General features: G+C 38.1%; 2 protein-coding genes across 2 annotated transcripts in view; one reads left to right on the forward strand and one right to left on the reverse strand.

Moving 5' to 3' along the window:
• The window catches only part of TIMP4 (TIMP metallopeptidase inhibitor 4), a 32877-nt gene extending 10694 nt beyond the window's left edge, over nucleotides 1-22183 (reverse strand). Inside the window, exons 1-2 of the mRNA XM_075159389.1 lie at nucleotides 21870-22183; nucleotides 1201-1298 (exon numbers count right to left, since the gene is read on the reverse strand). Of these exons, the coding sequence (XP_075015490.1) occupies nucleotides 1201-1298; nucleotides 21870-22020 (249 nt within the window). The 5' untranslated portion in view covers nucleotides 22021-22183. The remainder of the gene's footprint in view (nucleotides 1-1200; nucleotides 1299-21869) is intronic.
• SYN2 (synapsin II) overlaps nucleotides 1-27648 on the forward strand; it is a 192635-nt gene that overhangs the window by 106904 nt on the left and 58083 nt on the right. The gene's annotated exons all lie outside the window — the stretch shown is intronic.

A 27648-nucleotide genomic window follows, 5' to 3' on the forward strand; every position in this document is an offset into this window, starting at 1 on the left:
ATACTTATTTTTGTGAAGAAACATTTGAAAATGTCCTTAATAATTTAAGAAGACAGAAAGTGGCAGATGGTGAAGAGTTTTGGCGTTTGTTTTAGCAAGGTAAAAAGAATTGGCTGTTGAAATTGCTATAAAACCTTAACAGGAGTCATGTGTGGTAACTATGCTTGTGAATACTTTGAGATATTCTTGTTTACCGTAGATTTTTCTTAGTAGAACTCCTGTGAGGTGACCTACTGATACAATTTGAAGGACTGAATTTTTTTAAAAGCACATAGCTGTTCACAATGATCTACTTAAGTGTTGCCAGTAAATGTAATAATACAAATCAATATAAATAATACAAAATAATATTCTCTGAAAAATGAGATAAAACCACCTAGAAAACTTAAAACAAACAGACAAAACAAACAAATCAACCAAACAAAAAAACCCACCAACACCCACTAATACATTTTAATTGAAAGAGACTACCTATTTTTTGTGTATTCCAGAAACAGGTAGATCATGATCTTTTTTTTTATCAGTGAGAGTTTGATGGTGACTTCAATGGGATCAGGATATGTCTGCATAAAGTACTTTAATCCATATGTCTCCTTATTGGAGCTGAACAAATAATGGAAAAATTCTGTGAGATTCTGCATGACTGTATTTTTGGGTGCTCCCAATTTGTATTTGCTTTCCTAGCAACATTCATACAAGTGGAGTTCTGTTTATATGAATATTGGGGAAGGACTCCTGTTTCTGCAAATATCCCTATTCACTTATGAACAAAGGTCCTTGCTATTTCAGCTGGAAATGCTTTCCTCTGTTTATAAAGTTTGCATCATCGAGTCAGAGAGTTGCAATATCATAAAGCAACATAGCTGATGAAGTATCCACCAGAAACAGCAAATGTATTGAATACTATTCCTAGATTGAAGTACGTTTTCATAGCCTTCGTAAAGCAATTGTGAATAACAAAATTGTCATCAAAATACAGTTTAGCAAGTAACTCATGAATGTGAGAACAGCTTTCTTTTTTTTTTCTTTTTTTTTTCTTTTTTTTTTAATCACTGCTTTGATTTATTCTGTGTAGTTCACCTAGGTCTAACTGTGGAGGCAGCTGGAGCTGTTCCAGCTTAAAGCATTTAGGGCTAAATTGTAGTCATATACATAGGTTATCATCATTGAACTTCAAAATAGCTAAGTGATTCCATGTACCTTTATTTGTTTGATTTCATACCGGATCATTTTGTGGGTATCAAGAGGATCATCACTGGCAGGAACCACCTTTTCACTGGATATTTTTGCTCGAATCACTGTAATAGAGAAAAAGATTTAAATGCAAATAAGCATATACCTAATTTCACAAGCAATAGTGAAAATTCTATTGATAGATTTTAGCATTGTTTTTACACTTCAGCTAGAAGTAGATTTTAAGGTTTGTTACTAAAAGAACATTAGATTGAGTTAACTCCTGAGAATAACAATAAGCAGCCTGCCTATGATACAAATCTGAATTTCTATGAATCTGGAAAGCTGAATTAAGTTACCACTCAGTTTTGACAGAAACTGTCCATCAAAATCATTGAAAGACTTGAATCTCACAAAATTTCATAAAACACCCATCATTATAATCAGTGAGCAAAGGAAAGGGACACTTCTGTTGATGACAGAAGAATTGTCGATCAATTAAATAGACTTGAATTTAACACTCTGAAAGACCGTGCCAGACAAGATTAAAGCATCCATTTTATGCATGAAATCAGAAGACAAGAAGAGAATAGTCTTTCATTCACTTTTCTGGGACTAGAGGTCTTAGCATTTTTCTTAACATAACACGTAATTAGTTGTGTTAACCTGTATAAATTAATTACTCCCTCTTTTGACACATTTTATTTATTTCCTATTCTTTAAAGAAGGAAAATATGAGATTTTATGAAAGAATAAATGGTGTTTTCCTATCTGTTTGTTTTAGGCATCTCTCTTGTATATACTGTTTAAAATATACCAGGACTATTAGGCACAGAGAATAACGGCATTCTAAGAATATGGTATATGGCCAAAATTTCTCTGGGGACTTCTACCCCCAAAAAGTGTTGAGAGTCTTGTTTTTGCTCGGTTCTGGATGACCGCTATTGCAGCTCCTCTGCAGATGTGGTACTTGCTAGAACAAACAATCTGTATCTGCATGGAGAGATGGCGGCAAAGGCCGGAGCAATCAACAGTTGAACCCCACTTCAACTGTACGTCCAGTTCGCAACTGGGCAGAGATGGATCTGTGCAAGGACGTCTGCTTTTTTTGATGGGAACAGTTGGATTTGCTCTCTCTGTCACAGGTATGCCGCTTGATGCAGGTATGATAGAGACTAGGAAATATTCTTCAGCATGAGGGCAACTCGCAGACACCTTTTTTATTTTGTTTTTATTTTTCATGATGAAAGGAGACTTTCTATCAAAATTAGTATGGAACAGGCATGATATTTCATAGAATAAATCAGATTGGAAGGAGCCTCTGGAGGTCTAGTCCAACCTCTTGCTCAACTTGAATCAGGACGCTGAGGGCTGTGTCCGGCTGAGTTTTGAGCATCTCTGAGGATGGAGATTCTGCAGCCTCCCTCGGCCCCTGTTCCAGGGTTTGACCGCTCTTACAGTGAAAACCTCATGCTTCCTGTTCACTGAGAAAAAATTAAGCTGGTGCAGAGGAATATCTTTTGGCATCAAATCATGCTTTTCACCCAAAAACCATTTATTTGATAAATTGACCTCTAACCCTCATATCTAAAGAAAAGGAATAAGAAACCCAGACTGTAATTGTCCTTACAGCCAAATAGAGGTCAGTCCCATCTAATAATGGGCAATTCTCATTTCCTCGCTTATTAGCAGAGCAAACTAGATGTAATAATCACATGAAGCAGATGCCTACAGCTTCAAAGCTTGAGTCCTCTATCTTTTGGCACAACCCTCCCTCCTCCCATGCCATTTAAACTCTTTTAAAGGAGCGTTTTAGACTTCTGGGTTGGATTGGAAGGGAAGAGTTCTTTTAAGTATGAACAGCAAATTCCTCATTTCAAATGGTAAGTGGCAGCATCTCTTTAATCATCTGCAGATGTGTTATGTTCCCACAAATTAACAGTACTTCTTAAGTGCTTTGATCTAATTCCAGATAAAAAGTGTTGTGAATTGTGTGTACTATACTGCTGGAAAGATCAAATTAGAATCATGTTGTTTTGTTTTGCATTGCTTTCCATTGCATCATTACTTCCTAAAAAAAGGTTTTCTCATTAAAGAGTTGGCTCAGTAGAGAAGGTAAGGGGTGGGACAACAGTTAGGACCTAGCTCCAGTATTTTCTTAATACCATAACATGGTTTATATGCAGGAAATCTTTTCCTGCCTACTCAATGCAAACATTTGTAGGATAATTAAAACTACTTTTCCCCTTGTGTTTAATGTTGAAACATTACTCATTTTCATATTTTTATTAAATTCTGCTTGTTAGTATCTGAGAGGAACATTACAGATGATCAATGATAGCTCGAAGGGTCTCTATGGAGTTACGTAAGGCTGAAAGTATAACATTTTGGGGTTTGTCATTAAGAGATCTTTTTCTGGGTGTGTCGAAGAAAATGAAAACTATTTTTATGTTGTGTGCGTTTCATTCATTTGTTTGTTTAAGAGAAAGCTTCCAGATGCCGAAGGAAGATCAAACTGAGATCTTTTCTTTTAATGACAAGAACGTTTTATTGTTACAGGATGTCTAAATCTTTAGTTATTTGGGTTTTACCTTTCTATTCTCCTGAAACCAGATTCAAATGCACAGATCTTTTGGAGCCTTTTAATGCTCCTTGGTTTTCTTTTTTCTGTGCTTTAATATTTTTTTTCAATCAGTGTCGTCTAGCTGTCTCCTAAAACCTCCTATTCATGTGGTTGCTTCTGTTTTTAACCACAAGCACTTCCTGATTTAGCATTCCTGGGCCCAGCCATCTCCTCTCTTCACTCGTGGTTCAGAGGGTGGTTACAACTTAGGATTCCTCCTAGTCTGCACTTCTTTTCAAGAAATAGTTTCAAGTATACCATCGCTGGCTTGGCTTCTTCTCTGTTTGGCTGAGAACAGCCTCTGCTTGTTTAGTGAAATAATGTCATTTTATCTGTCAGACGGTTATTGGTTCCTTATGAGGAATTTGCATATATGAAATACATATGCATAGCCTTCATATTCCAACGCCAGTATTTCAGTCTGTCTCAAATTCGTTCTGCAGTAGAATATATAATGTTTTTCAAAAGACGTTATCTCTAATATTTCCATAGTAGGATGTTACATTTCTGTGGAACCCATATTTTGTAACTCATAGTACTGTTATAAAATTTAAACTTTTCTCCCACTTTGTAGCTGAAGGTTGTCTCAGGTAACTGAACTGAAAGGAGTTGATGTGATCAAAGCCACGCGGGGGTCAGGCGGAGCCTCGGAACAGAAGCCAGACTGGCAGCTGCTGGCTCCCGCCGTAGTGCTGGGTCCATAGGGCCAAGGTGCTGCTCTCGGAGCAGCTGCTGCTTTGATTACTTGTGTCGCAGCGTCTTGCAGCTAAGCGGGACAGTGTTCTGTTCAGTAAATCAGCCCGGCTATTGGACATTCATTATTAGAAATGTGTTAAGAATATTTTGATTCCTTCTTTCCTGAAGAATAATAAATATCTCCCAACCATTTCTGCATCAACAAAAGGTAATTTTGAACTGGGTAAAGGACAGAACTTACTATAACATCAGGTATATTTGTGTTTACACAGTAAGCAGAAAAGTGTTGGGTTTTATACAACACAAAAGTATTTGTATACAATAAGGGTAGAAAGTTAGGCATTAATTGCATCTTTCCCAAACCTGTGTGGTTTCTCTCTGAAATCCACAGTAATTATTTAGCTGTAAACAAACTGTACCATCACCTTGTGCAGAGAGATTTTTGTGATCATGAGCAACTACTTAGACTAGGGGCTTTTTAAAAAGAAATTCACAGCCATTATATTAATTTTAGCACACTACAGTGACATACGCAATGAAATATGACCATTTTTTTAACAGAAGAGGAGACACACAGGATTGAGCAGTATACTGAAGGCCCCATACCAAGTCATAGATACAGAGGGAATCAGAATAAAGTAAATCCTTGTGCCTTGTCCACTGAAATTCGTATGTTCCCTAAAAGTAGTGTCCCTTTAGACTCTGAGTTATTTCTAAGGCATTAACAAAGGGAAAACTGTTTAGTGAAGAATTACTCTCATTGTTACAAGTTAGTATTATTAAATAATATATTCTTCATGATACTATTTTATATAGTATTACTGTGCTTATACAAGTTTTAAGATGATGCTATTTAGCCTTTTTCCTTAACCTGTTGGTCACAGTGCTATTGTTCGAAGACAGGTGACTTTACTCAACAAAAGTAATCAACTTTATTACTCCTTCAAAAAGGAAAACAAATTGGAGTCTACTCTCCAGATTATCTTTATTATCCTAAGAAATATATATTTATATTTATATATATAAAGCGCCTATCACCATATTGATAAACATTCTTTGGAATCACTCTGACAGGTAGAAGGCAAAAACAGATGAATAAATGAGGACTATTTTCTCCAGAATCTGTTAAATATCAGCAACTATATAATGAAAAATACTTACATAGGAAAATATTTAAGATATTACTGGACATAAGAACAAGAAATGATAATTGCTTACGTGCATTCTTATTTTAAAAATATAAGGCTAAAAAAAAATAAAATATCAGTAAAAATAAAAACATTGCTAAGAAAAGTATAAATTTTAAAGATAGACAGATAGGGAGGCAAGCACTTGGAGCTTTGAAAATCTCTTTTGTCATCTGTTTGGACTCTAAAAACACTCAAGCTACATCCTGAAGTTGTCAAGTTGTCAAGTGTGTTAAGATCACAGTACTGTGATAAATACAGACTACTATCAAACTGTTGTTTTACTTAAGTTGGGTTTAGTTCAGTATTTTTGTTTCTGGGGTATGATTTCTATCAGAAGAAAAATACTTCACTGTCTTCTAAAATGAAAAGAGAATTATAGACTATTATCATGATGGATGCATCCAGTTTGAAATATTAGCTGCACTGGAGTTTTCATTGTATCAGTGATAAACTGATGTAATACCTACAATTCTTGAATGAATATATTTTTGCTTAGGGAGTTACAGCTTAAAGCAAAACTCCACAGTTAATGACCTCCAGTCCTTCAGTGATAGGTAGGTTAATGAATTGAAGGGCAAGGTTGTCCAGATTGGGATGCCTTAGCTGCTTTTTGTAAAAATAAGGGCTAAATCCTGTCCCCTAGCCTTGCAATAGATTCTGAGGTCCATGAACAAAGAAGTGTGGTTCTGCATGCAGAGGAAGCCATGTTACTGGGACTGTGCCAGCCATTTGTATTCCTGGTTTGCCCTGGGATTTATCTCCTTTTATGCACCTCTAAGGCCACTTGCAAATTTTAGAAACGGTGCCTCCATTATTGACACTGCACCAAAAATAGGCAGCTACCTCAACTGCAAATGAAAGTCTCTGATTTCTTCTCCATCCTTTCTGCTGAATGTTCTTGCTCCTTGGGCTAGGTTAGCCCTCATTAAGAAAATGATAGCAGTGAGTTCTGACATGTCCAGATAATTAGATCTCTTTTTAGATTTAGGACCAGAACTAGGAGTAGCAACATCCTTCACATAGGCATCTTGAGGAGGAACCTCTGGTTCAGTTGTAGCCTCCAGTTCACTTCACTTCAGACTAGGTTTACAGACTATGGAGTAGCTATCTGAATAGAAATTTAATCTTCATCACTTTTAAGCAGTCATTCTCTCAAGAAATCAGGAAGGTTTATTTCATATCACACAAGTTTATAATCAGAATCAGCTTTGCTCCAAAAACCTTGAAATGAGACTTAAAAAACTATGTTGACAGGAAAAGAAAGATGTAAGTTACTGAAAAGTTACAAACACGGTTGTGATAATGACTCATGGAGCTCTTTTTTTCCTTATATTTTATTGCCTCAATTTAGCCCTTTCATTTAATTACCTAAAATATGAGGAGTGATTTTTGAGCAGTTATTTCTACCTGTCTCTTTAATGTCTGACACTTCAATCAAGCTGTTGCCAGATGATATTGCTCTTGTAGGGACAAGGAATAAGTGGCACAAGGAGAAGGATCTAAATAAAGGTGTATTGTTGTTATGTGGATGGGTTGAGGACGGCATCCCAAATATTTTTGGGAACAGATAGAAGAAAGCATCCAAATGAGCAAAAATAGAAAACAAAAGTGTTTTTCTGAAATTACATATCAGTCAGAGTATGCAGTATGAAATAAAGCAGAACTATGGACACATAATATGTATGTACATAATTTTGAAGGCCCCTATATTCAAATGAACTTTATATATAAAAATATGTCCTTTCACCAAAATGAAAACATTCACATACACAATATGCAGCTATTTCTGCTCACCCTTCTACTGTAAGATTACTTAAAACTTCTATCTATCTATCAGAACTTTTTTCCCTCTTTGGGATGCAGTAGCTTAAACTTGCTACATAAATGTCTCCAATTCCTGGAGGATCACACCCGGAATATGGATCAAGGGGGAACACCACAGTGACAACTGCAGGAGCCCCAGCCACAGAGACCTTGAGTTTATTCAAAACTTGATGTTTCAATTCAAAAATTCTTCTTGTCCAAAAGTCTTGTTGGTTTGGGGGTGGGGGGTGAGGGTGGGGTTTTTGGCCTATATATAGACTCTCTTTTCTCAAAAGAGATTAATGAGAGAGGTTTGCTGTTCTGGGTTTTGCCTCATTGCAAACACTTTTATGAGATCCAATGCTATTTTATATATCCAAAGGAAGTAAGTACCACTACTACAGAAATTGCAGTAATTCTTACTCAGTTGCCTCTGTTCCTGCCCTGTAGCAGCTTTGTTGTTCTGATCATAGGCTACTGAAAACATGGTTGGAATCTGACAGTGGCTCTAGTGCGTCTCGGGTTTACACGCTCACTGAAACCATTCATCGAAAGAACATTCAGGAGAAGAGAATCCAAGTTGTTTGTTTGAAGCTGTAAAGGTCAAGTTTCTACATCGAGCTAGCTAAAATAATTGCATAGTAAACCAGGAAACAACTGAAGTGAATCTGGGCTTTGCAGGCCATACAGGGTTGTTATGTGAAATGGCTTTTTCTGTTCTGTGGTGATATGCTTGTATTCCAGGCATATACTTTTTCCTCCGTTCTGAGATCTCCATTCTTCGTTCTGAATAGTTGAGAGGGGAAGGGCTTCTTACGAAACATTTGTAAAACTATATGTATACTCTTTTGTATTTACACTCTTTTCGTAACCCTCGCTATGAAATGAGGATTATCAAATAGGTTACTTAGTTGGGTGTATCAAAATAGAAATTCATAGTAAATCCTCAGTTTACCTGGAGGTAATTCTTACTGGTGCTAATACAACTTTACATCTTTTGATAAAGATATGCCTGTCTGTTTTTAAGAACGTAGACGACTCATTTAAATTAACTCTAAAAGGCTTTCTTAATTTTATATGCCTTCATTTATTCTGCGATATCATAAGGGAAACTTCCAGAATTGACGCATTAACTTATCAATGACATAATACTGATGACTTTCATCTGAATATTGGGATAAACTTTCTTGAAATAACTAGACACTGCAGTACAGTGTTGGTAGGGCCACAGGTTACATTACAGCCAGAACAAAACTAAGGCAAGAGTTGTCTGTTAACAAACATTTGCAACCAAAGGATAGGTGAGTATCTTCAGGCAGTTCACCTACGGGATTAAGAAAGAAAGGGTTTTATTAACACTCGGTCACTCTTTCTCTATTAGTGATCAGCACAGTCCAGGACCACCCCCTCCTTGTAGTATACAAGTGCTAAAATACTTGGTATTCTGTAGGAGAAGAATGGGGGCAAATCTGGTAATGAGATTTTCAGCAGTGCCCATCTTCAGTTTTGCAGGTGAGTTAATTCAGCGGATTCAGTATGAGGGACTGGAGAGGAGAGGAAGCTTGAAATCACGGAAAGAATCGTAATTCATTCCTCCTTATAACCAAAGAGCTGTTCCAGGTGGAATTTCTACGTTCAGAGCAGTCTGCCCAGCATACATAATTGCAGATTTGCTTCCAGTTTAAGTCAGGCATCTATCTGTAACGGGCCAAGAATTTGCCGTTACAAACTAACAGTTTGCGAGCAGAACTGGCCTCATCTACCATACTCACCTAAACTCAAGTTATGGTAAAATAATGCTAGGAGTCCAAGACAGAGTCCAAAGATAGGGTGTAGACACACAATTTCATTTACTTTGTGTCTAGATGCCTCTGTACCCAGTATATTATGGTCCAATCTTACAAACTCTTGGCCTCTTGAAGAAGAATACTGGCAAGTAATATTATCAAAGCTGCCAGAGGAACCCAAGAACACAGTTTTGAATACTTGGGTTCCATGAGTACAGACATATGACCAAAAAAAGTAGTTTATTCTTTAGATTGGAAACTAGACCTTTGATATGCTTAACTTCTCTTCCAGAGAGTGAAAAGAGTCAGCAGGGAAGGAGAATAATCTTAACCTCAAAAAGGAAGAGAAATCTGCACAGAATTTGTCACAACAGACAAAAATTAATGAATGCACTTTACAGCAATACTGCACAGGATAAAAAAGATAGAATAGATAGCTTGGATAGAATTCTAAATAAAGGTGTGTATTGGCCACTGATTTATATTGCTTACAAAACCTCTAAAATGTACGAGAGGCTGTAAAAGTCTTATTCCAGACTTAGAGCAACTGTCCCATCTGTACAGTATTACCACCTTCCCTATGCAACTCTACCATATTTTAACTAAATATGCTAAATCATTCAGTTATATAACAGACTGACTTGCCACATTTGCTTATTGTAAAGCGTTGAGTTTCACCAATGAAGAAAGCAAATTAACTTGCTTAAATATTCACGTAATATGTCTGTTCCATATATCTGTATATGGAAAAGATTATAATTTCTCAAAATACGTATGAAAGGAAGAAAGAAGTATTAGCAATACAAAAGGAGTGTCGTAACTGGCATAAACTCACAGGTATCGCTAATGCTGCCAAAAGAAGGCAAAAGTTACTGATTGATTGACATTAAAATAATGTTTTAAAATAAGTAATTAAATACCTAACATGTAACTTTACATACACTCTGATATTTTTAACGCAGATTATTTTAGAGACTTAGAAATAATTTTTAGGAGAATGAAGATTTTTATTTTCTTACATCTGCGTTTCAGTATTTGATTTGCATGTGTTAGCTTCCAAAAGAATTAGCAGTAATGCCGTCTCCGTTATTTGAAATCTCTGAAAAAGAGAGGTGTGAAATATAGTAGATGTATCTGTATTGTATATAGGTACTTGAGCATTCACATATTATTCACTTAGTAAGAGAATATGTGTATCCATTGGTATGGTAAGTAGCTGTGGAAATCTTAGCATATGTATATATGTCGCTTGGAGCAGGGATCACGTCTGCTGCCTCTTAATGAAGCAAAGGAAGGAGTAATACTATCAAGTGCCAGTACCATGAGAATAATGTTATGGCTTAATAAGTTGCCATTAACCTGAAATATTTAAGGCCTTTTCAAAGCAAGTCCCTTAACAGCAAATATTCTGGTTTCTCTGTTCATGCTGAAGGATTTGCCAACTATAGTCTCATAAAGATGCCATTGTTTATCCTGTTCCCATTTATAATTTTCTTCATTTTTCTCTGCTCTGAGTCCAAAAAAAGACTCTGCTAGTGCTATAACTCTGTTTCACATATTTTGAGTTGAGATGATCTGTACTTCATGCAAAAAGGTCTGTACTCCATACTTTCAAAAACTACTCTACTTTTTACTGCTTCCATTACTTGGTTTTCAACTTGGAGGCACGTAAATCCTTGTCTTTATGAGAAGTAACCTGGGTTAAACTCATAGGCAACTTGCTCTTTTGGAAATTGACTCAAATTCTATTTCAGACTCTGGTTGTTATGAATTTTTTTAATGGAGTTAAATCCAGTTGGCGGCCGGTCACGAGCGGTGTTCCCCAGGGCTCAGTACTGGGGCCGGTCCTGTTCAATATCTTTATCAACGATCTGGACGAGGGGATCAAGTGCTCCCTCAGTAAGTTTGCAGATGACACCAAGCTGGGCGGGAGTGTTGATCTGCTGGAGGGTAGGAAGGCTCTGCAGAGGGACCTGGACAGGCTGGATCGATGGGCCGAGGCCAACTGTATGAGGTTCAACAAGGCCAAGTGCCGGGTCCTGCACTTGGGTCACAACAACCCCAGGCAACGCCACAGGCTTGGGGAAGAGTGGCTGGAAAGCTGCCCAGAGGAAAAGGACCTGGGGGTGCTGGTTGACAGCCGGCTGAACATGACCCGGCAGTGTGCCCAGGTGGCCAAGAAGGCCAGCGGCATCCTGGCCTCTATCAGAACTAGTGTGGCCAGCAGGAGCAGGGAGGTGATCGTGCCCCTGTACTTGGCACTGGTGAGGCCGCACCTCGAATCCTGTGTTCAGTTCTGGGCCCCTCACTACAAGAAGGACATGGAGGTGCTGGAGCGTGTCCAGAGGAGGGCAACGAAGCTGGTGAAGGGCCTGGAGCACAAGTCTGATGGGGAGCGGCTGAGGGAACTGGGGTTGTTTAGCCTGGAGAAGAGGAGGCTGAGGGGAGACCTCATCGCGCTCTACAACTACCTGAAGGGAGGTTGTAGCGAGGTGGGTGTTGGTCTCTTCTCCCAGGTAACAAGCGATAGGACGAGAGGAAATGGCCTCAAGTTGCACCAAGGGAGATTTAGATTGGACATTAGGAAAAATGTCTCTACTGAAAGAGTGATCAGGCCTTGGAACAGGCTGCCCAGGGAAGTGGTGGAGTCACCATCCCTGGAGGTATTTAAAAGACGAGTAGATGAGGCGCTTAAGGACATGGTGTAGTGGGCATGGTGGTGTTGGGTTGAGGGTTGGACTCAATGATCTTAGAGGTCTTTTCCAACCTTAATGATTCTATGATTCTAATTTACTGGAACACTGAAAGGGCTTCATCTTCTGCTCATTATCACACTAATTTTTAACTACTTTAAAGAAGAATTTGGCATCCATGTGGTTTAGGTTCCATCCTTTTAATGCAAAATACGTCTGTTTCATTCTGTTCTTCTATTTTTTATATATGTACATTTTTATGGTTTACAACAGCCATAATTCTTTCTATGTCAAGCACTTCCAGTCAGCTAGAGACCTCTTCTGCCATGGGTGTCCAGATGCTTTGCCATCAATTGGTTTTGTTGTGTTGGTTTTTTTTAGTCAAAATTTGCTGGCCACCATCATCACCTCTGAAAAATAGTTTCATAGTATTCACGTATTTTTTTCTTCTTATACAGAAGACTTTAGATCTTGCAGGGGGCAGGGAGGGAGATGGGAAGTTGAGTTTAGGTGCTGAATGAAAACTGATGCATTTTGTCAAAATAGTTCGCGTAGTGTTCGTGGGAGATCAAAGATGACTCCTAGATTCCCACAGGATTGCTGCCAAATTATTGCCGATAATACCAGTTTGGTGATGAGATAGCTAGAACAAGACACTGCTTTGAGACTAAATCTGGCAAATCCTTCCGATGTCTGATGCTGTCACAGCCATACAGTGCAGGTGTTCCACTCACTGTCCCACGCAGTTTTTGCTTTTGATGCTCACAATGTAAGGGAGACTGCAACCATTCTTTTGCAGTGTTGATTTCTGAATTATTGTGCAAGCTTGTAATTGTTCCAGACTTCGATAGAGCGATAGATGATTATTTCAGGATATCTGCTGAGATGCTAGATCATCCTTATTCTTTTGGGAGTGGAAAACACTAATATTAAACCCCTATACTTCCTTTTCTCTTTTAAGAACCAAGCAAGATGCTATTGAATGATCTTTAAACAGCTGAAAAAGAAGAAATGTTTAGGAAACAGCTCATCTATCAATTTCTCTTTCAACAGGACAGATCAGAAAACAGCAGTTTCATATCCAAACTGCAACCCAACTCAGATGTTTGAAGCTGTTGTACTAGTTCAATTCTAGATAAGACAGAATGCAGCAGCAGCAAAACTGGCCCAATACTGAGTGAATCTGCAAAAACCTTTTCCTCTGTGTTTGCAGGATGGATTTCTTACCTGTAAGTCTACATTATTACTATTCCCTCGTCCTCCACAACTCCTAGACCCAAAGTCAAGGAATCTTTAGTTCAAAAGATGTTTATGCTAGTTAGGATGTAAAGACAATTTTTTTTTTCCTGCTTTTTATTTTAGTTTTCTGATATTCCATCAATAAATGCTTATAGCCATCTGTAAAACAACTAAATCAGCGGCACAGTAATTAACTGAACCACACTTTCTGAAATCACAAGAAAGAAAAATAGTGGAACTTAGTGGACTGTTTGGACACAAGTGTTTTGGATCTGTAACAACAGAGCTTGTTGAAGAACGTAACTGTAACAATAGCAGGCTTTTTTCCTTTATTCTGTGGAAAGCAATGTATGGAAGAGCATTGCCTAGTCTTGGTGCTGCTTCCAGTTGCATGAGAAGGTAAGTGTGGTGAGATAACAATCATATCTGTAACTGAAAAATCAAATCCTTATAATAAAGTTTTATCACTTGGGCTAAAAGAACTCCATGGAAATTTTTGAAGGGGAAGATTAATTTAAAGTAAGCACTGGGCCAGACCTAAATTCTACTAACCTGACAGCAAAATAGAGGTAGACTACATATTGTGCATTGAAGGGAAAGGTTACAAATACATTTGAAAAGGTTTAATATGTTAATCAGTATGAGTCCCTCTACCCAATTAATGTAGCCACTGTGCAAATGTTTTAGTTACACAAAACAGCAGTGAAACACCTTTCTTTTTTAGATGATAAATTAGGATATTTCATTGTTCATTGTTATTCATGGCATTTTTATTCAGAAAAAACTACTGCATTCCAAAAACTCATGAATGCTTCTGAAGTCGGTAAAAGCAGATACCAAGGATTATTTTATCACCATTTCATATGGATATTAATTTGCACTGTATTATTTTTCAACATAAATCCTTTGCAGAATTTGGTTACTCTTTTGTGTTTTATTAACACAAAACTGTGCTAGTCTGCATCCAAAATGCATTTCCATTTGAGGCTTTCAAAATGTAGGAGGCCTATATTTAAGCTCATTAGGACTCTCAGGTAGGTCAGGATTTTGTGAATCTCTGTGTGTTTTTGGCTCGGGATGCAAAAATTCCTTGTGTTGAAGGCAAGAGTTGATTGGGTTTGGCTTCCTTGTTAAACCAGAAGATTATGTGGTTTTATTTTTTTTTAATTAGATGAATACATTCAATTTATGAGAGTGAGGTTTTAAAATCTAGTTTTTATAAACTTTCAAACAGAAGAGGTGAGTGTATTTTTAACAGATGTGTGGTATTCTTTTAACTTAAATATTACCTAAAAAATAGCATGATTTCCTAATGTTGTTCAAGGTCAGTTTTATTTTTCTGCACTGTTTTTACAGCTGCTACTCATGTTACCAGAAATATTTCTCTCTACTTCACAAGCCTCAAAAACCACATCATTTGACTAGTAATCAACATCTGCCTAATTTCAGCTGAAGAATAACACTCTCTTTATACTCTAAAGTCTGTAGAACAACATACATAATGTTATTGTAGACTTCCATTCATAGCTGCATGCCCCTTCCTCCGTGCGAAAGAAACCCCACATTATTGAGATACTTTTTAATGAGAAAGTTAGGGATTAAAGTTGGTAGATTAATAGGATTAAGAGTTTGGCAGTCTTTCATGTTCTGTGTTTTATGTTATTTAATCTTTGTTTCTAAGCTTGCATTTTGTTTTCCACACAGTGTGTGTAGAATGTTGTTTTTGAAATCATGGCAGTTTAGTTTCTTAGCACTATAATGCATGCTTTTACATAAAAGTAACACGGTTCATGAATTTTCTTATCCTGCATTTATAACATACTCAGCAATGAGTCGGTGTTACCGAGTTACTTCTAAATCAAGCAACTAGCGTAATTCTTCTGAGATTTCATTTTACTACACAATGCTCGGCTCTGGTTTTTTCACTAAAGCTAAATTATTTTACAGTTGTCAACTACGTTCTAATTGACAGGAGTGTTGTGCTCAGTGGATTTGGCTCCTTAAAATTCTGTCCTGTTGTTCAGTTTCATGATGCCCCCTCATTTTACAGCTACAACTCCTAAGCTGTTGGGAACACTGCCATGAAAAAGTTCAACAAGCAAAGGAAAGGAGAGTGACTGCATTTTTCCAGACTGAGCCCCATTTTCATGCCTAAATGGCAGGGTTCTGAAGAACAGTCATTTACAGGAGATTGGAAATTATTTCTTACAGTTGCACGATATTGGCAAGGCAATTCAAGTCTTGAATTCAGAGCTGAAAAGTAAGTTAGGAGACTGACGAGACATGGAATTTTGAAGTTCTCAAAATGTTTGCTTCTATCTTAAAACCTCAAGTAGATGTAGGGTTATTTGTAGATCTTATTCAGATAATATTTCCTACTCCCAAACAGGAAATTCAGTCTTTATCCTAGGAAGCTGTTTCACTAACATTTTGCTGAATGTTAGCTCCAAATGGAAAGACTCAAACTGCTATTCCCATAGCAGCACTCCAACAATTCATTGAACATGAATATTGAAGTGCTGTATTGAGCATTCAGCAAAGACAGGTTCAAATACGTGTAGTTGTAAGTCGTCGTTAACAGCACCGCATCTCTGCAGTCAGTGCAGTCATTTTTTGTATTTTTGAAAGCGTTTAGAAGTTTCAGGCTACGATGCCGAGAAATTTATGTGTACTGCGATTATAACTTAATTGTAATATGCAGGCATTTTTACCAGTGATGCGCCTTTGCAGGGTTGCAGATATTTTTTCTTTGTTAAGAGCTTCACTCTAGTGCACCAGTAGCCACTCTAAACTAAGTAACTTCCTAGGATTCATGTTGTCTAGGGTTTTAAAAATTTTCTATGAAAATACTATTAATGTGTATAAAAGTATGCATAACAGACAAGTAAGAAAAATCACTATGTAATTCTTTCGTACTTACAGAAGTAAAGAAACCTGTCCCCTTTTGTATAACTGACTTTGGTAGGACATTGTACAGCCAAAACAGGTGAAAGGTGGTTTTGGTATGCGTCTCATTTACGGGTCTGTTGAAACATGAGTTAAGGGTAAAACGTCTGTTTCTCAATAATTTTTGTTAATGAACTTAATATTAGTCATATAACAAAAAGAGGATATTGGGAAGGGTATGACTGTTAATGATTCCTACATGCCAACATTGTTTTCTGAACACCTGTGGGACTCTATGAGCATGGGACTGGAATTCGGCTTTTCTCAGCCGCTGGCTGAGGACATGAGGGTAAGAGAATCACCTCATTTTCAGCACCTTTGCATTAAACCTACCAACTATGAATAACAGTACTTTTGAGATTAGTATAATTTCTAGCTGGTTTTAAGGTGATTTATTGGTTAATATAATTAGGGTTCTGAAAATATTGTTCTGGCAGCATGCTCTTTCAATGGCAGTAATACAGTCTCACAACTTCTCTCTCGTAATAATTCTTGCAGGAAACATGCTCAGGTGCTGTGCTTTTCCTGTTGTTTGAGAGAGAACTAGAACAGCAAAGCCCAGTACATTATTTCTATAACCGAATTCACAATTCTTGGAATAGAAACTTAGCTTTCATTTCTGTGTGGGACCCCGGAGAAATGGTAGCTGCATAATCCTTTCCAGTCGGTGGGAAGTTACTCTAGAAATATACCCATGCAGTATTGTCACTGATTTCCACTCTAGAGGAAGGACGTTGCCATGAAGCAGTAAGACCTGTCTCCATTTGGCAGGACAATAACATAAATGCAGAGCATATGCCAAGTACTATAATCTTTCCCCGCTATGGAGGAGAAGTCTAAAAGACTGAAGGCAACTGCAGGCTGTAAGCTGTGTGACCCCGTGTCTGTCAGCGAGGTGTCCGTGACCCCGGATCCTGCCAGGGTCTGCCAGCAGCCTTCTGCAGGGACCCCTCTTGCCCATTCCCCCAAGCAGCGGCTTCAAGAGTCGGGGCTTTTTGTGGGACTCTCTTGCAGCCCTCACGGAAGACTAAGGTCTGTGGCACCCCTGTCTTTGATGGTCTTTTGTTACGTGGTATGGTTGTTGCTGTTTGTATGAACACCCTACTCCCAAACACATGAAGATTAATTGCATAGCTGCTTAATTTTGTGTCAGAACTCCCGCTGAAGGTGCTCATCACATGGAGGTGATCAGTATTTGCATAATCACACTGCTCACCGCAGGTAGACTGTGTGAGATTAAGAATATGGTGAGTGCATATAACGTAATATAGTACGAATAAAATATCAAGTCTACTTTAATTTCACTGTTCACCTTTTCTCCCCTAACTTGGAAGAAGTACTGTCTACATTTCTAATACCTTTTCCAAGGCTGATTTTTCCCATTAGGCAAAGTTACTTCCCACTCTAATAATGTACAAATTAATCCATTCCAGTACAAAACTAGGTATTATATTGCAGAGAGGCAAAATCATGGGACACTGAGCCATGAAAGTTTTAATATGAAATTCAGTAATAAAGAAATAGCATATTGTAATTTTATCCCAGAGGAGCTGACTTTGAAAACTTAATTCTGGTGCATTTAAATAAAATTTTTACTGTTATTTTTAAATGTGATTAAAATTTAATATATCATCTGGCACATCTTTACAATGCCTGATCTCAGTGATCTTACAAGATTTTAACAGGCTGAAAACGCTGCCAAGCTCCAGCTGTAAAGCTTCCCTCATATTTTGAAATGTGCCACTTTTCTCCAAAGCTATAGAACTCTTCTCTGAAGCTATATTATATATTTATTTGTACTCAAGATCTGTTAGTCATTTCTGTTGGAGTGTGGTGCCCAATATTCAGTAAAAATACCATTTTCAATGTATGTTTAAGAAAAAATGACAATAAGACGGTTTAAATCAGAAAGAATACGTCTAACTTTAAGGGTAGGGTACTGGTGTTACATAGCTAAGAAAGGCAAAGTATTTGCATATTTGTCCTACTGTCCAAAAAATAACCTTGCTTATGCCTAAGTGGGAAAAAACAGCATGAATTAAAAGTGACAGACTTTAGAAAGGAATCCGTCCTCTCCACATACAGCATTTCTGTCTACAGATTGTCTAATTTGATGTGAACATTGGTTTAGAATTGAGTCCAGGAAGACTGAAGTCAGTGGCAAAAGGGAAATCTGTTGTCTTGACGCTATCTGATAAACTCAATTGCATCCATGGTTCTCTCCAAAAAAAGCCATTATCAGAGGTATTTTCTTATATTGGCTTGAAACTATGGTGCCGCGCTACTGAATTTGAAATGTTAAACAGCACATCCTCATCACATTCCATCTCTGTAAGGAGAAAGCCTCCTGGATTCTTCGGGGGGACGGGGGGTCAGCACTGATAATTAGCGGTGCGGTGCATGAGACTGCCATTTAATAACCCTCCCATCTCCATTTCCAGTGAGAGTCCTCCGGAGAAGTATAGGTGTTCGCTGGGGTTTGAAGGCATTCAGCACATTTTAGGAGGGCCTCAGCACCATTTAGAAGAACACAAAAGGAATGTGTCTCCCTATTTTTATAAAAGGTGTGCATCTTCATGGTGCTGGGCACTTCCTACAACTTCTTTGAAGTGAAATTTAAAACTACTGCGAAGTTCATGAAAGCTGCTCAAATTTTTCCAAAATCACACCCTCTTAAAAGGCTAAGCGGGGAGATTGACAAACCCAAGGTCAGAAGAATGGCAGGACTGGCACGGCACTCCTGATTACCACCCATCGTTGCCGTTCTTCCTGCGGTGTACAGCCACGGACACCTGCAGGGCTCCTCGCTCATGCGTTATTCTGGTTTTAGCCCGCACCTTGCGGGACCAGAAGCTCGCTCTGGCTCTGGGTCTGTCAGAAAGCCTGTTGTTTCTAGCAAGTTACTCAGATTGTGTGGTAGCTGTGGGTATTTAGGAAGAGAGTAAAGCCACAAAAGCCTCCTGACTGTAAAAGACAAAGTGTCACAGCACTAATCATGTGAACAAAAGTAAAAGTGAAAAGAGCTTGTCACAGACTTAATTAATTTCTCTGCTTGTTTTTTTTCTTGGGTATCTCATATAAATGCTAAGGTTTCTGAGTGGCTTCACACATTCAGTTAGTGGCTCAAGTAATGTCTATTGATTCAACCCCCTCCACCTCCATTTTCACTCCACCCAAATCACAAGCTGATCCTAAAGGAAATTAAAAATATTACAGATATATAGTGAAACTGAGAAATAATGCAGTAACTGAAGTACATATAGTGGTTGGTAGCTCTACGAGCAAGACTGAGACTTTGTCTCAGTTTTTACTTTACTGTGGAATTTAGAGGCATGGCATGGTTTCTTTTTTTTAATAAGATGTGCTAGGGTTTTATGCTGCGAGGAAATACTTGAATGTGTTTGTGGGTACAGAGATGGAAGAACTTAAAAATAACTGAAAAAAATTGAATAGTCTCAGCAAATAGTTGGATTAGCATTCTACTGCCATAGATTTTGGTAGCTGAAGAGCTGTCCCTTTCTTTGTTTATCACTATTTTGGAGGTATGAAAATGTTGAAATTGAAGTACAGTTCTTCAATTTAATCTTTAATCTTCTTAAATCTTAAAAAAAATAAATCTTTAGGTATGGTGATATTAACAGGAGGAGTTTGAGGTATGCTACCGCACGGGATACTTAATAGGATGGCTGGGTTTGACAGTCCCTCCTAGGTGGCCCTAAGGACACGGGAGTGGCCTCAGACCCGCTTTGCGTAAAACAAAGCGGAGCTGCGGAGGCACGGCGCCCATTCCCGGGGGATGAGCCCTGCCCAGGGCTCCAGGCCGGTGCTGCCCCTTCCCCAGGGCAGCCCCAGCCCACAGCCTTCTCGCCTGGGCACGGGCTGGAAAACCAACGGCTTCTGGCGCCAGGGACAGAGGAGCTGTCTTTGCCAGACTGGCTAGAGGAGTTTTCTCTTACGCGGGGCAGACAGCTCCGCTGGTCTTCTCCAGCCCCTTTCAGTAATTTTGCTCTGCTTACGCAAGATATTGTGGCCCAAGCAAACCAAGTAATTCATCCATAAATGCTTAGAGCAGGCTTTATGTGTACATATATGCAAATGCACATATAAAAATATGTATACACATATTTATATGATTGAATATTTACATCTCTATCATTTTATAATATATAGAAATACTATTTTAAATTGATAAATATTAAACAAAGTGATCCTTGATATAAACATTCCTTAGCCAAAAGGTACAGTTTACTTAAATAGGAATATTTATATAAGTGAGAGCTTGAGCATCAAGTCCAAATATAAAGTAGTTTTATTTTACAATCTTCAGTATTTAAATATAAATAAAAAGTAGCATATAGATACCATTTCTAAATGTATCTAGAATAAATCTTAATATATATCATAAGAATGGCCAGAATGGCTTCCCTAAGGAAGATAGCTCATAATGAGTATTTTGAGTTTCCTCTATACTGTGAAATTGTTTATTTAGGAAAGTCTCTACATTAAATCTGTTGAAAAATTGTCACTTTCTTATGTACAGGAATGCAACAGACTAATACAGTTAAATATATACATGTATAGTTAAGCTCCTGGCAGCACAGCTTCTACTTTCTTTCACACCTTAAACAACCCCGAGTTTGTAATGCTTGGTGTAGGTAACTTCATGAAAAAGATTGCTTAACACGAGCAGATTAAAAAACAATTTAACTGATGGCCACAAACAGAGCTTAGAGTTTGTCATGGCTACAAAGATTTTCTGTCAGGGTATAAAAGCAATTAATCAGTATGCAGAAGGTATTGCCTGCCCCATAGAGATGCTAATTTTGTGACACTTTGGAAACTCATGTTCTACATTTACTGTTCACACTAGATGGAAGCTAACCAGCCTTAGCTTGAGCTAATGAAATCAGAAGACTGCAAAATGTCACATTTTCTTGTCCCCATGCAGTCTAATTTTGAGATCTTCAGCTTCTTTCTATAAGTTGTTTGACAACCACAGTGCTGACTGAATATCATGAAACACAATTGTCCTAAAGACTGGAAAGTTATATTTATACAGAACTGTATAAATATAAACAAACTGCTGTAGCCAGCTTATCTGCAGAAAATAAAGGGCCTATCAGTTTCCTGCTCAAGTATTTTTGGAAAATGACAAAAAAACCCAACAACCAATTAAAGAAATTGTAGTAGAGCAGAACAAAGATCAAGTGTTTTGACATATTATCACTGGGGACTTTTTTTTTTTTTTCTTTTTTTTTATTCCCCCCCCAAAGTGCTATAAAAAATACCTATATGCATAGTTTACACATAGCAGACATATTTAGATAGAATATTCTATTACAGATACTGTTAGCAGTAGCCATTTGAAAGTTCAGGTATTCTTCCCTGCTTACTCTAAGTTAGGACCTAATATAGAAGCCATTCCTATTTAAAAAAAAAAGGCCACTAGATAATACAGCAATTTCAACAGTTTGTAACCACAAAATGTTCTGGAAAAACAAGAAAAGCAGAACAGCTACTACCATTTATTTCTTTTTTCCATAGCCCTCTCTTTAAAAGGATCTCTGCAGTCGTTTTGTTTTAAAATCCTTGGAGAGACTAAGCCACCTGGTTAAACATATTCCTCTGCAGCTGTACAAAAAAATAACCGCAGCAGCTAGAGCAGCTCCCTTTGGTTTCCTACGGTCGGAGTTAAAAGCGCGTAGCCGTTCTGACTCACCTAACGCCGAGTCGCAGATGAGCTGCTGCGGATGAGCCGGGGCACAGCTGCACGCCTCCACCAGCTCCTGAATTCTGTGGGTCAGAAGTAGAAGCACTGAAAACAGCAAGGTACTACGTACGGGATTCATGTTGCCTGAAGCACAGCTCATCGGTCAGCCAAGAGAAAATGCTTTCTTACTGTTGGTTTTATATCTACGCTTCCTAATAGCTATCTGATTTCTCCTGCGTGCCGTTTGATTTCAGCAGGCTTGGGTGGTTTAGGAAAGCCCTCTAATGCTCGCTCTGAGTATACGCTTATGTTAACTGACTTCTAATTTCCCTGACATAGGACCCTCTTATTTATGGCCCTGACACTAACTCCTAACTCCGCCTTCCTTTAAGGAAAAAGGACATCATTGGTGAAAGTTATTGTACCAGAAGAGAGGTTACCTTAGTAAGCATTGCCATGTTGCTGTTATGAGTCAGGAGGACTATTAATAATCAAAAGCCTTTACAAAAACATCTTTCACAAGGATCTGGAGCTGATTTTATGATCTTTAGCAGAAGAAAGATTTTCTCTTTTTCTAGTAGATTTCCTTCCAGTTCGAGTTTAAAAACGAGTTCTGCTACCTTCTCTATTTCGGTCAAGTAAACAAAGCTGTCCTTTTTTTAAGCTGTTTTCATTTGCAGTCCCTGATCTTCCCCTGCACTTCTGTGCATTTTCGTGAAATGACGTCCCTGTTTGCAGGCTGGACAGAACTTCATTCATGAAAAGGCAATGTTTCAATGCTCTATTTGTGAGCCTTGAACAATTGGTAGTTACAAAGAATAATGAATTAAAAATCAAAGCTGCAATAAAAGGCATTTTTTATTATTTCATCACAGATTTAATTTAAAATAACACGGAAAAATATACCAACGGTGTATGTTGGAGGCACAGCTCTTTCTCTGCATTCCTTATTAATGGAAGCCCTAATCAACACAGATCTGTTTCTGTATTTTCTGGCTCACGTCATACATGGAACACAGACATGAATACAAGAGTTCGGAAATCTTTTTCAACTTCAGATCTTTTGTTGCTGTAGCAATCTGGATATGGGTAACATGTATACACCCTCTTTTTATAAAGAAGTTGTTTCATGAGGGAGCAACGTGAGGTTTGATTAGAGAGTAATAAAATACTACACAGCTTGAACATGCAGGACAGAACTGCTTAAAGGATTGCATATTTTGTCACTTCACAAATCCAGCTTAGGAATTGAAAATTCATTAATGTAATTTGAACCATTTCAATCCAGACTCGTAAAAATGTATTTTCTTGAGGTTTAGGTGTACACAAAGTAGCTTGTTATCTTTATATAGATGTGTACATGTTTCACAGCACCAGATTTATTCTATTTTTGAACAGTAAGAGGTCACTTTTACAACTATTAGTGCTCCGATTCGTCTTCCCCCGCCCCGAAAAACACTCTGTCCGTTAAAAAAAAAAAAACACAAATATTCAGAATTATTAGAATTGGGTCTCATTTTCAGATGTTAGATCTACTTCAGGACTGAGCCAGGAACGTTGTACACTATGTCCTGATTTAGTTCAAGCAGCCATAGTTTGATTTCTATTTTTTCAGTTTGAAGTTTTGGCTTCAAATTATAAGGTTGGATCCAAGTCCAGGATTAACACCTGAAAATAATTTAGACCTGTTAACATCTCCGTTCTTACCTGGAGGAAACTTACTTCTTTCAGGAAGCTTTTCATGTGAGTGAAAAGATAAAAAAGATGTGAGGCCGAAACCTTACACAGGAACTTCAAGTTACAAGGCGGCCGCAAAAAAACCCCTAAGCAGGTATTTTAATGGTCTCTGTGGTCGGTAGTTCTAGGACTATTGATTTTCAAGTTTCACTGAGGGCAGTAGGTCTGGGAAGTGATGAAGGAATTAATAGAGAGCCATTGATTGGTTTCCAGATGACATCACACGGCTGCTGCTATAGATGATCTAAATAGACCAATTTGATTACTGTTTCAGTAAAATTCAAATAATAAAGAAATATGCTGGGCAACTGTCTTCTCTAACATCGAGCATGCAGGTCTACCTATTCGGTGGTTAACTAAGGCACATTTTGCCTAAGATTGTCCAGAACAGCACATCAAACTACCATGCTCTGCATGTCTTAAAGACCTTTATATCGAGTGCAATCCAACTAATGGTACAATCAAACTAAAAATATTATGCTCATAACAAAATTTAAAACTAATTTTGTGAAAAGTTAAAAATTAATTCACAACTATCTTGTAGACATAGTTAGAATTAAATACAATTACATTCAACTGAACATGTAGAAGCATAAACATGCTAAAAGTAAATCTCATATAGTAACTGTACAAATGCCCTAAAAACACATTTTAATTACGATCTTACATAGTACTGCCTGCAGCTACCCTTGAAATAATTTTAAGAGTCTTTCCAAGCCATCTGTACATAGGTGGAATATTTAAAGCACTTAGAGAAGCGAATGGCCATAAGAGAGGTTCTTACTCAAGAAATACATTCCCCGTAGGTCTCTCTAGACCCAGTCAGCATTGGAAGGGGTAGGCTTGGAACATGCTGTACGCAACAAGACCTTTCAGCGGGAATGTGGATTTTAGTGAAACTTGCGGCTAGAAGGTTTCTCAACCTAGCGTGAAAAACTGGTCACAACCACTGCAGGAAAAGCAGACATGTACACCAGTCAGTCCTAGGGTACGTGGACTTGCTCAGAGCCGGGACTTGAAACTGGCTGTTCTGCTTCCCACGCAAGCCGAACTAACGAGCAGTTCTTTGGTAGGTGTATCTCTCATTTCTTCGTGACAACATTGATACAATCTTATCACTAAAATGTAAAAGGCCAAGAATTTTTGAAACCTCAGCAGAACTCCTGTTTTCTTCATTCTGAAACAGTAAGTTTTGTCAAATTACTATCAGAGTTTAGACAAAGACATATTTACATCCTAGCATTTGAAAGGGATTTTAATAAGTCTGGAAATCTCTATACTCAGGAACATGTTCTCACAAATGCAAGAAAATGCATTTTTAGTCCATTTTTCAGAGGAGACAAATACTACCTGTAGCTTCTACTGATATCAGTACAGTGATTGAGTACCTGTTACCTCTGAACAGTATCCGCAAGCATTAGGTCTTAGCTTGAAGCTGCATTGTCCTTTTTTATATTGTATATTGTTAGTATTTTTCATTGTATTAGGAAAATTACTTTTAGAGAATTTAAAAGAAACCCTAAGCTCAGCACCCATTCTGTATTACATTTAGATCTTGACCTTGTAAAATACAAAGATTATTCCCAAAAGACATAGAAATATTCCTTGACTAACTTGTAAGCAAAATAATCTTGTATCTTAAATAATAGAGAAATTATAGCCAACATTTTATAAATATAAGCAAACTGAAGCAAAAGAAACACTTGGTCTTTTTACATTTTTACATTTGTATAAATGGACTAACAGTACAAGACTTCTTTCACTACGCTGTATGTTATGATGTCAATTTTCCTGTAGTTTGATAAGTAAGCCATGACATCATAGCAAATTATCTCATAATACTAGTCAAGCTAGCGCCCACTCCTTGGTTATATTCTGATACAGCTAACACTTGCTAATAAGAAACAGAAAAGTTCATTTATCACGGGATATAGCCACTGATTCCTTCAATTCATTATTGACACAGTAGAGAAAACACTTGGCACTTTCTCATTTCTGTCTAGCTAAGTAAGTCTGGTGTTGAACAACTAATTCCTGTTTTCTAGTAAATGCAAGAAAATAAAGGGGATTGGGGATAATCCACTGTATTTGTTGATGTGTGCAATATAGAAGCAAGGCAGGAAACCTGACTACAGTCAAATTTATGATCAGCTTCCACTCTTCTCAATGGGAATTCTAATTTGGCACAGGATTTCTGATTCTGGAGAGACTTTTTGTACTGTGGGTTGTCATGATCCTTGATAATTTTTGCTACGAAGCATGAGCATCTATCAACAGCATTCTGGTCATTAATTACCATCATTGTTTCTTTCTCTTCTAACAGCCCCCAGAGACCCGTATTCAAAACACTAGGTCTCCTTCTGTTGGATGCCATGCACGCAGAGTCCCGTGGAGTGAACTACTGCTTCCCCTGAACTCCAGAGCAAACTCACACTGGCGTTATGACATATTCATCTCTTCCCTGGGAGTTACTGGGGGCAAAGGGTGATGAGCGAGGTGCATCACCCTTAGAGCTGACAGGGGGAGAGGCAGCACTGCCAGATCACCTCTGCTCCACGCTGCTTTCCCGCCCGTCCTTACTGTATCTGCTCCCTCCTCTCTCCTGCCAGCCCTTTGCAGCACCGCAGGTCTGCAGGATGATCCCCCAGCAGCACTACCTTTGCCTGACCCGTACTGGTATGTTAGCTCCTAGCACTGCTGTCTCCCCTCGCTATTTCATTTTGCATAAGAGGCAGCGCTGTGCATTCAGTTTATAGATTCCTGGGTCCTGATCATCAGTATTTCTCTGGCAGGCCTGGCTTCGATACTTCCAGTCGTGTCAAGGAGCGCTGAACGGTGTTGCACAGGGATTGTCCGTACAGCTTTTCCAAAGGCTCTTTAATTATGATGGGGACGCCTTGCTGTCCCTTCCAGCTTTCAAGCAGTTTGAATCTGCACAGTGTCTTTTGGTTGGACCGCCTGCTCTGTACGTTAGCTTCTGGCAGTCTACAGAGTATAATTTTTTTACCTATATCGATCTTATTCTCTCTCCATTGTGGCAAATGGATCTTATTTTAGAATGATAGCAGGCAGGATTCTCCACAGTAATAGTTTATCTGTTGCCTTCTTGATGATTTGCTGGAGTTCTTTTCTCCCTTGTTCTCATTTGGCATTGCATTTATTTTTCCTTGAAACTACTTTCAGTTTAACTGATACAGTCACAGTACACATCCTGTACAAAAACTGTACAATCATGTAGAAAATTCAAAATTAGAACAGTATTTCACAAAATAGATGAGTTTTCATGGATTTTCAATTCCAATGCCTCCATATGTACTATAGCTTGCTTCAAAAGGGAGGGTATTTATAGCTGTCACTTCCTAAATACTACACTAAAAAAAAACCCCATAGGGTTTACAGTCACAGTGATCTGGGTAATCTTTTTATAAGGTGGCAAAATGTTACTTGGTTTTAGAGGCAGCAGTTTGCTAAATAGTTGGTAGAAGGATTGGAATGGAATAAAACACTGACATACCAGAATCAAAATATAATTTGTCTCTGCAAAGATTTTGTCTTCTCCACAATTTCTACTAGAGATTTGTGGGAACTGCCATGATACTTCATGTTTTTCTTGTTAATGACAATTTCTGTTTTCATGCTGTACAGGTATTGAAAATAGAAGATTTTTCTACCATCAGGTCACTTCTGTGCTGATTTAGATAACTATCCTTTTTTAATTGAAAAACAGTTGTGGGGACAAAGGTATTTTAGACTGATTTCCTGGTTCAGATTTACTTGGTAGTGTCACTTATACACTAAGATCATGTCAAAACTTGTGTTGATTTCAGTGAGTGCCAAGAGAATTGGTTTCTTAGATCCAGTCGTATGAGGTGGTGCTCATGGCAAGTGAAGGATCTGTGTACAAGGGGTGCTCGGAATACCCAGTTTTGCATCGGCTCCCATTAATTTCAGTGGGAATTGAGGTGGCCCAGCATTTCCCTGGGACCAATCTATATTGCACTTATTTAGTTTAGAAGACATTTTAGCCCTGTTTTGAATAAAGAAATCACGA

The sequence above is a fragment of the Calonectris borealis genome, chromosome 10, assembly GCF_964195595.1.
Source record: "Calonectris borealis chromosome 10, bCalBor7.hap1.2, whole genome shotgun sequence".
NCBI lineage: Eukaryota > Metazoa > Chordata > Aves > Procellariiformes > Procellariidae > Calonectris > Calonectris borealis.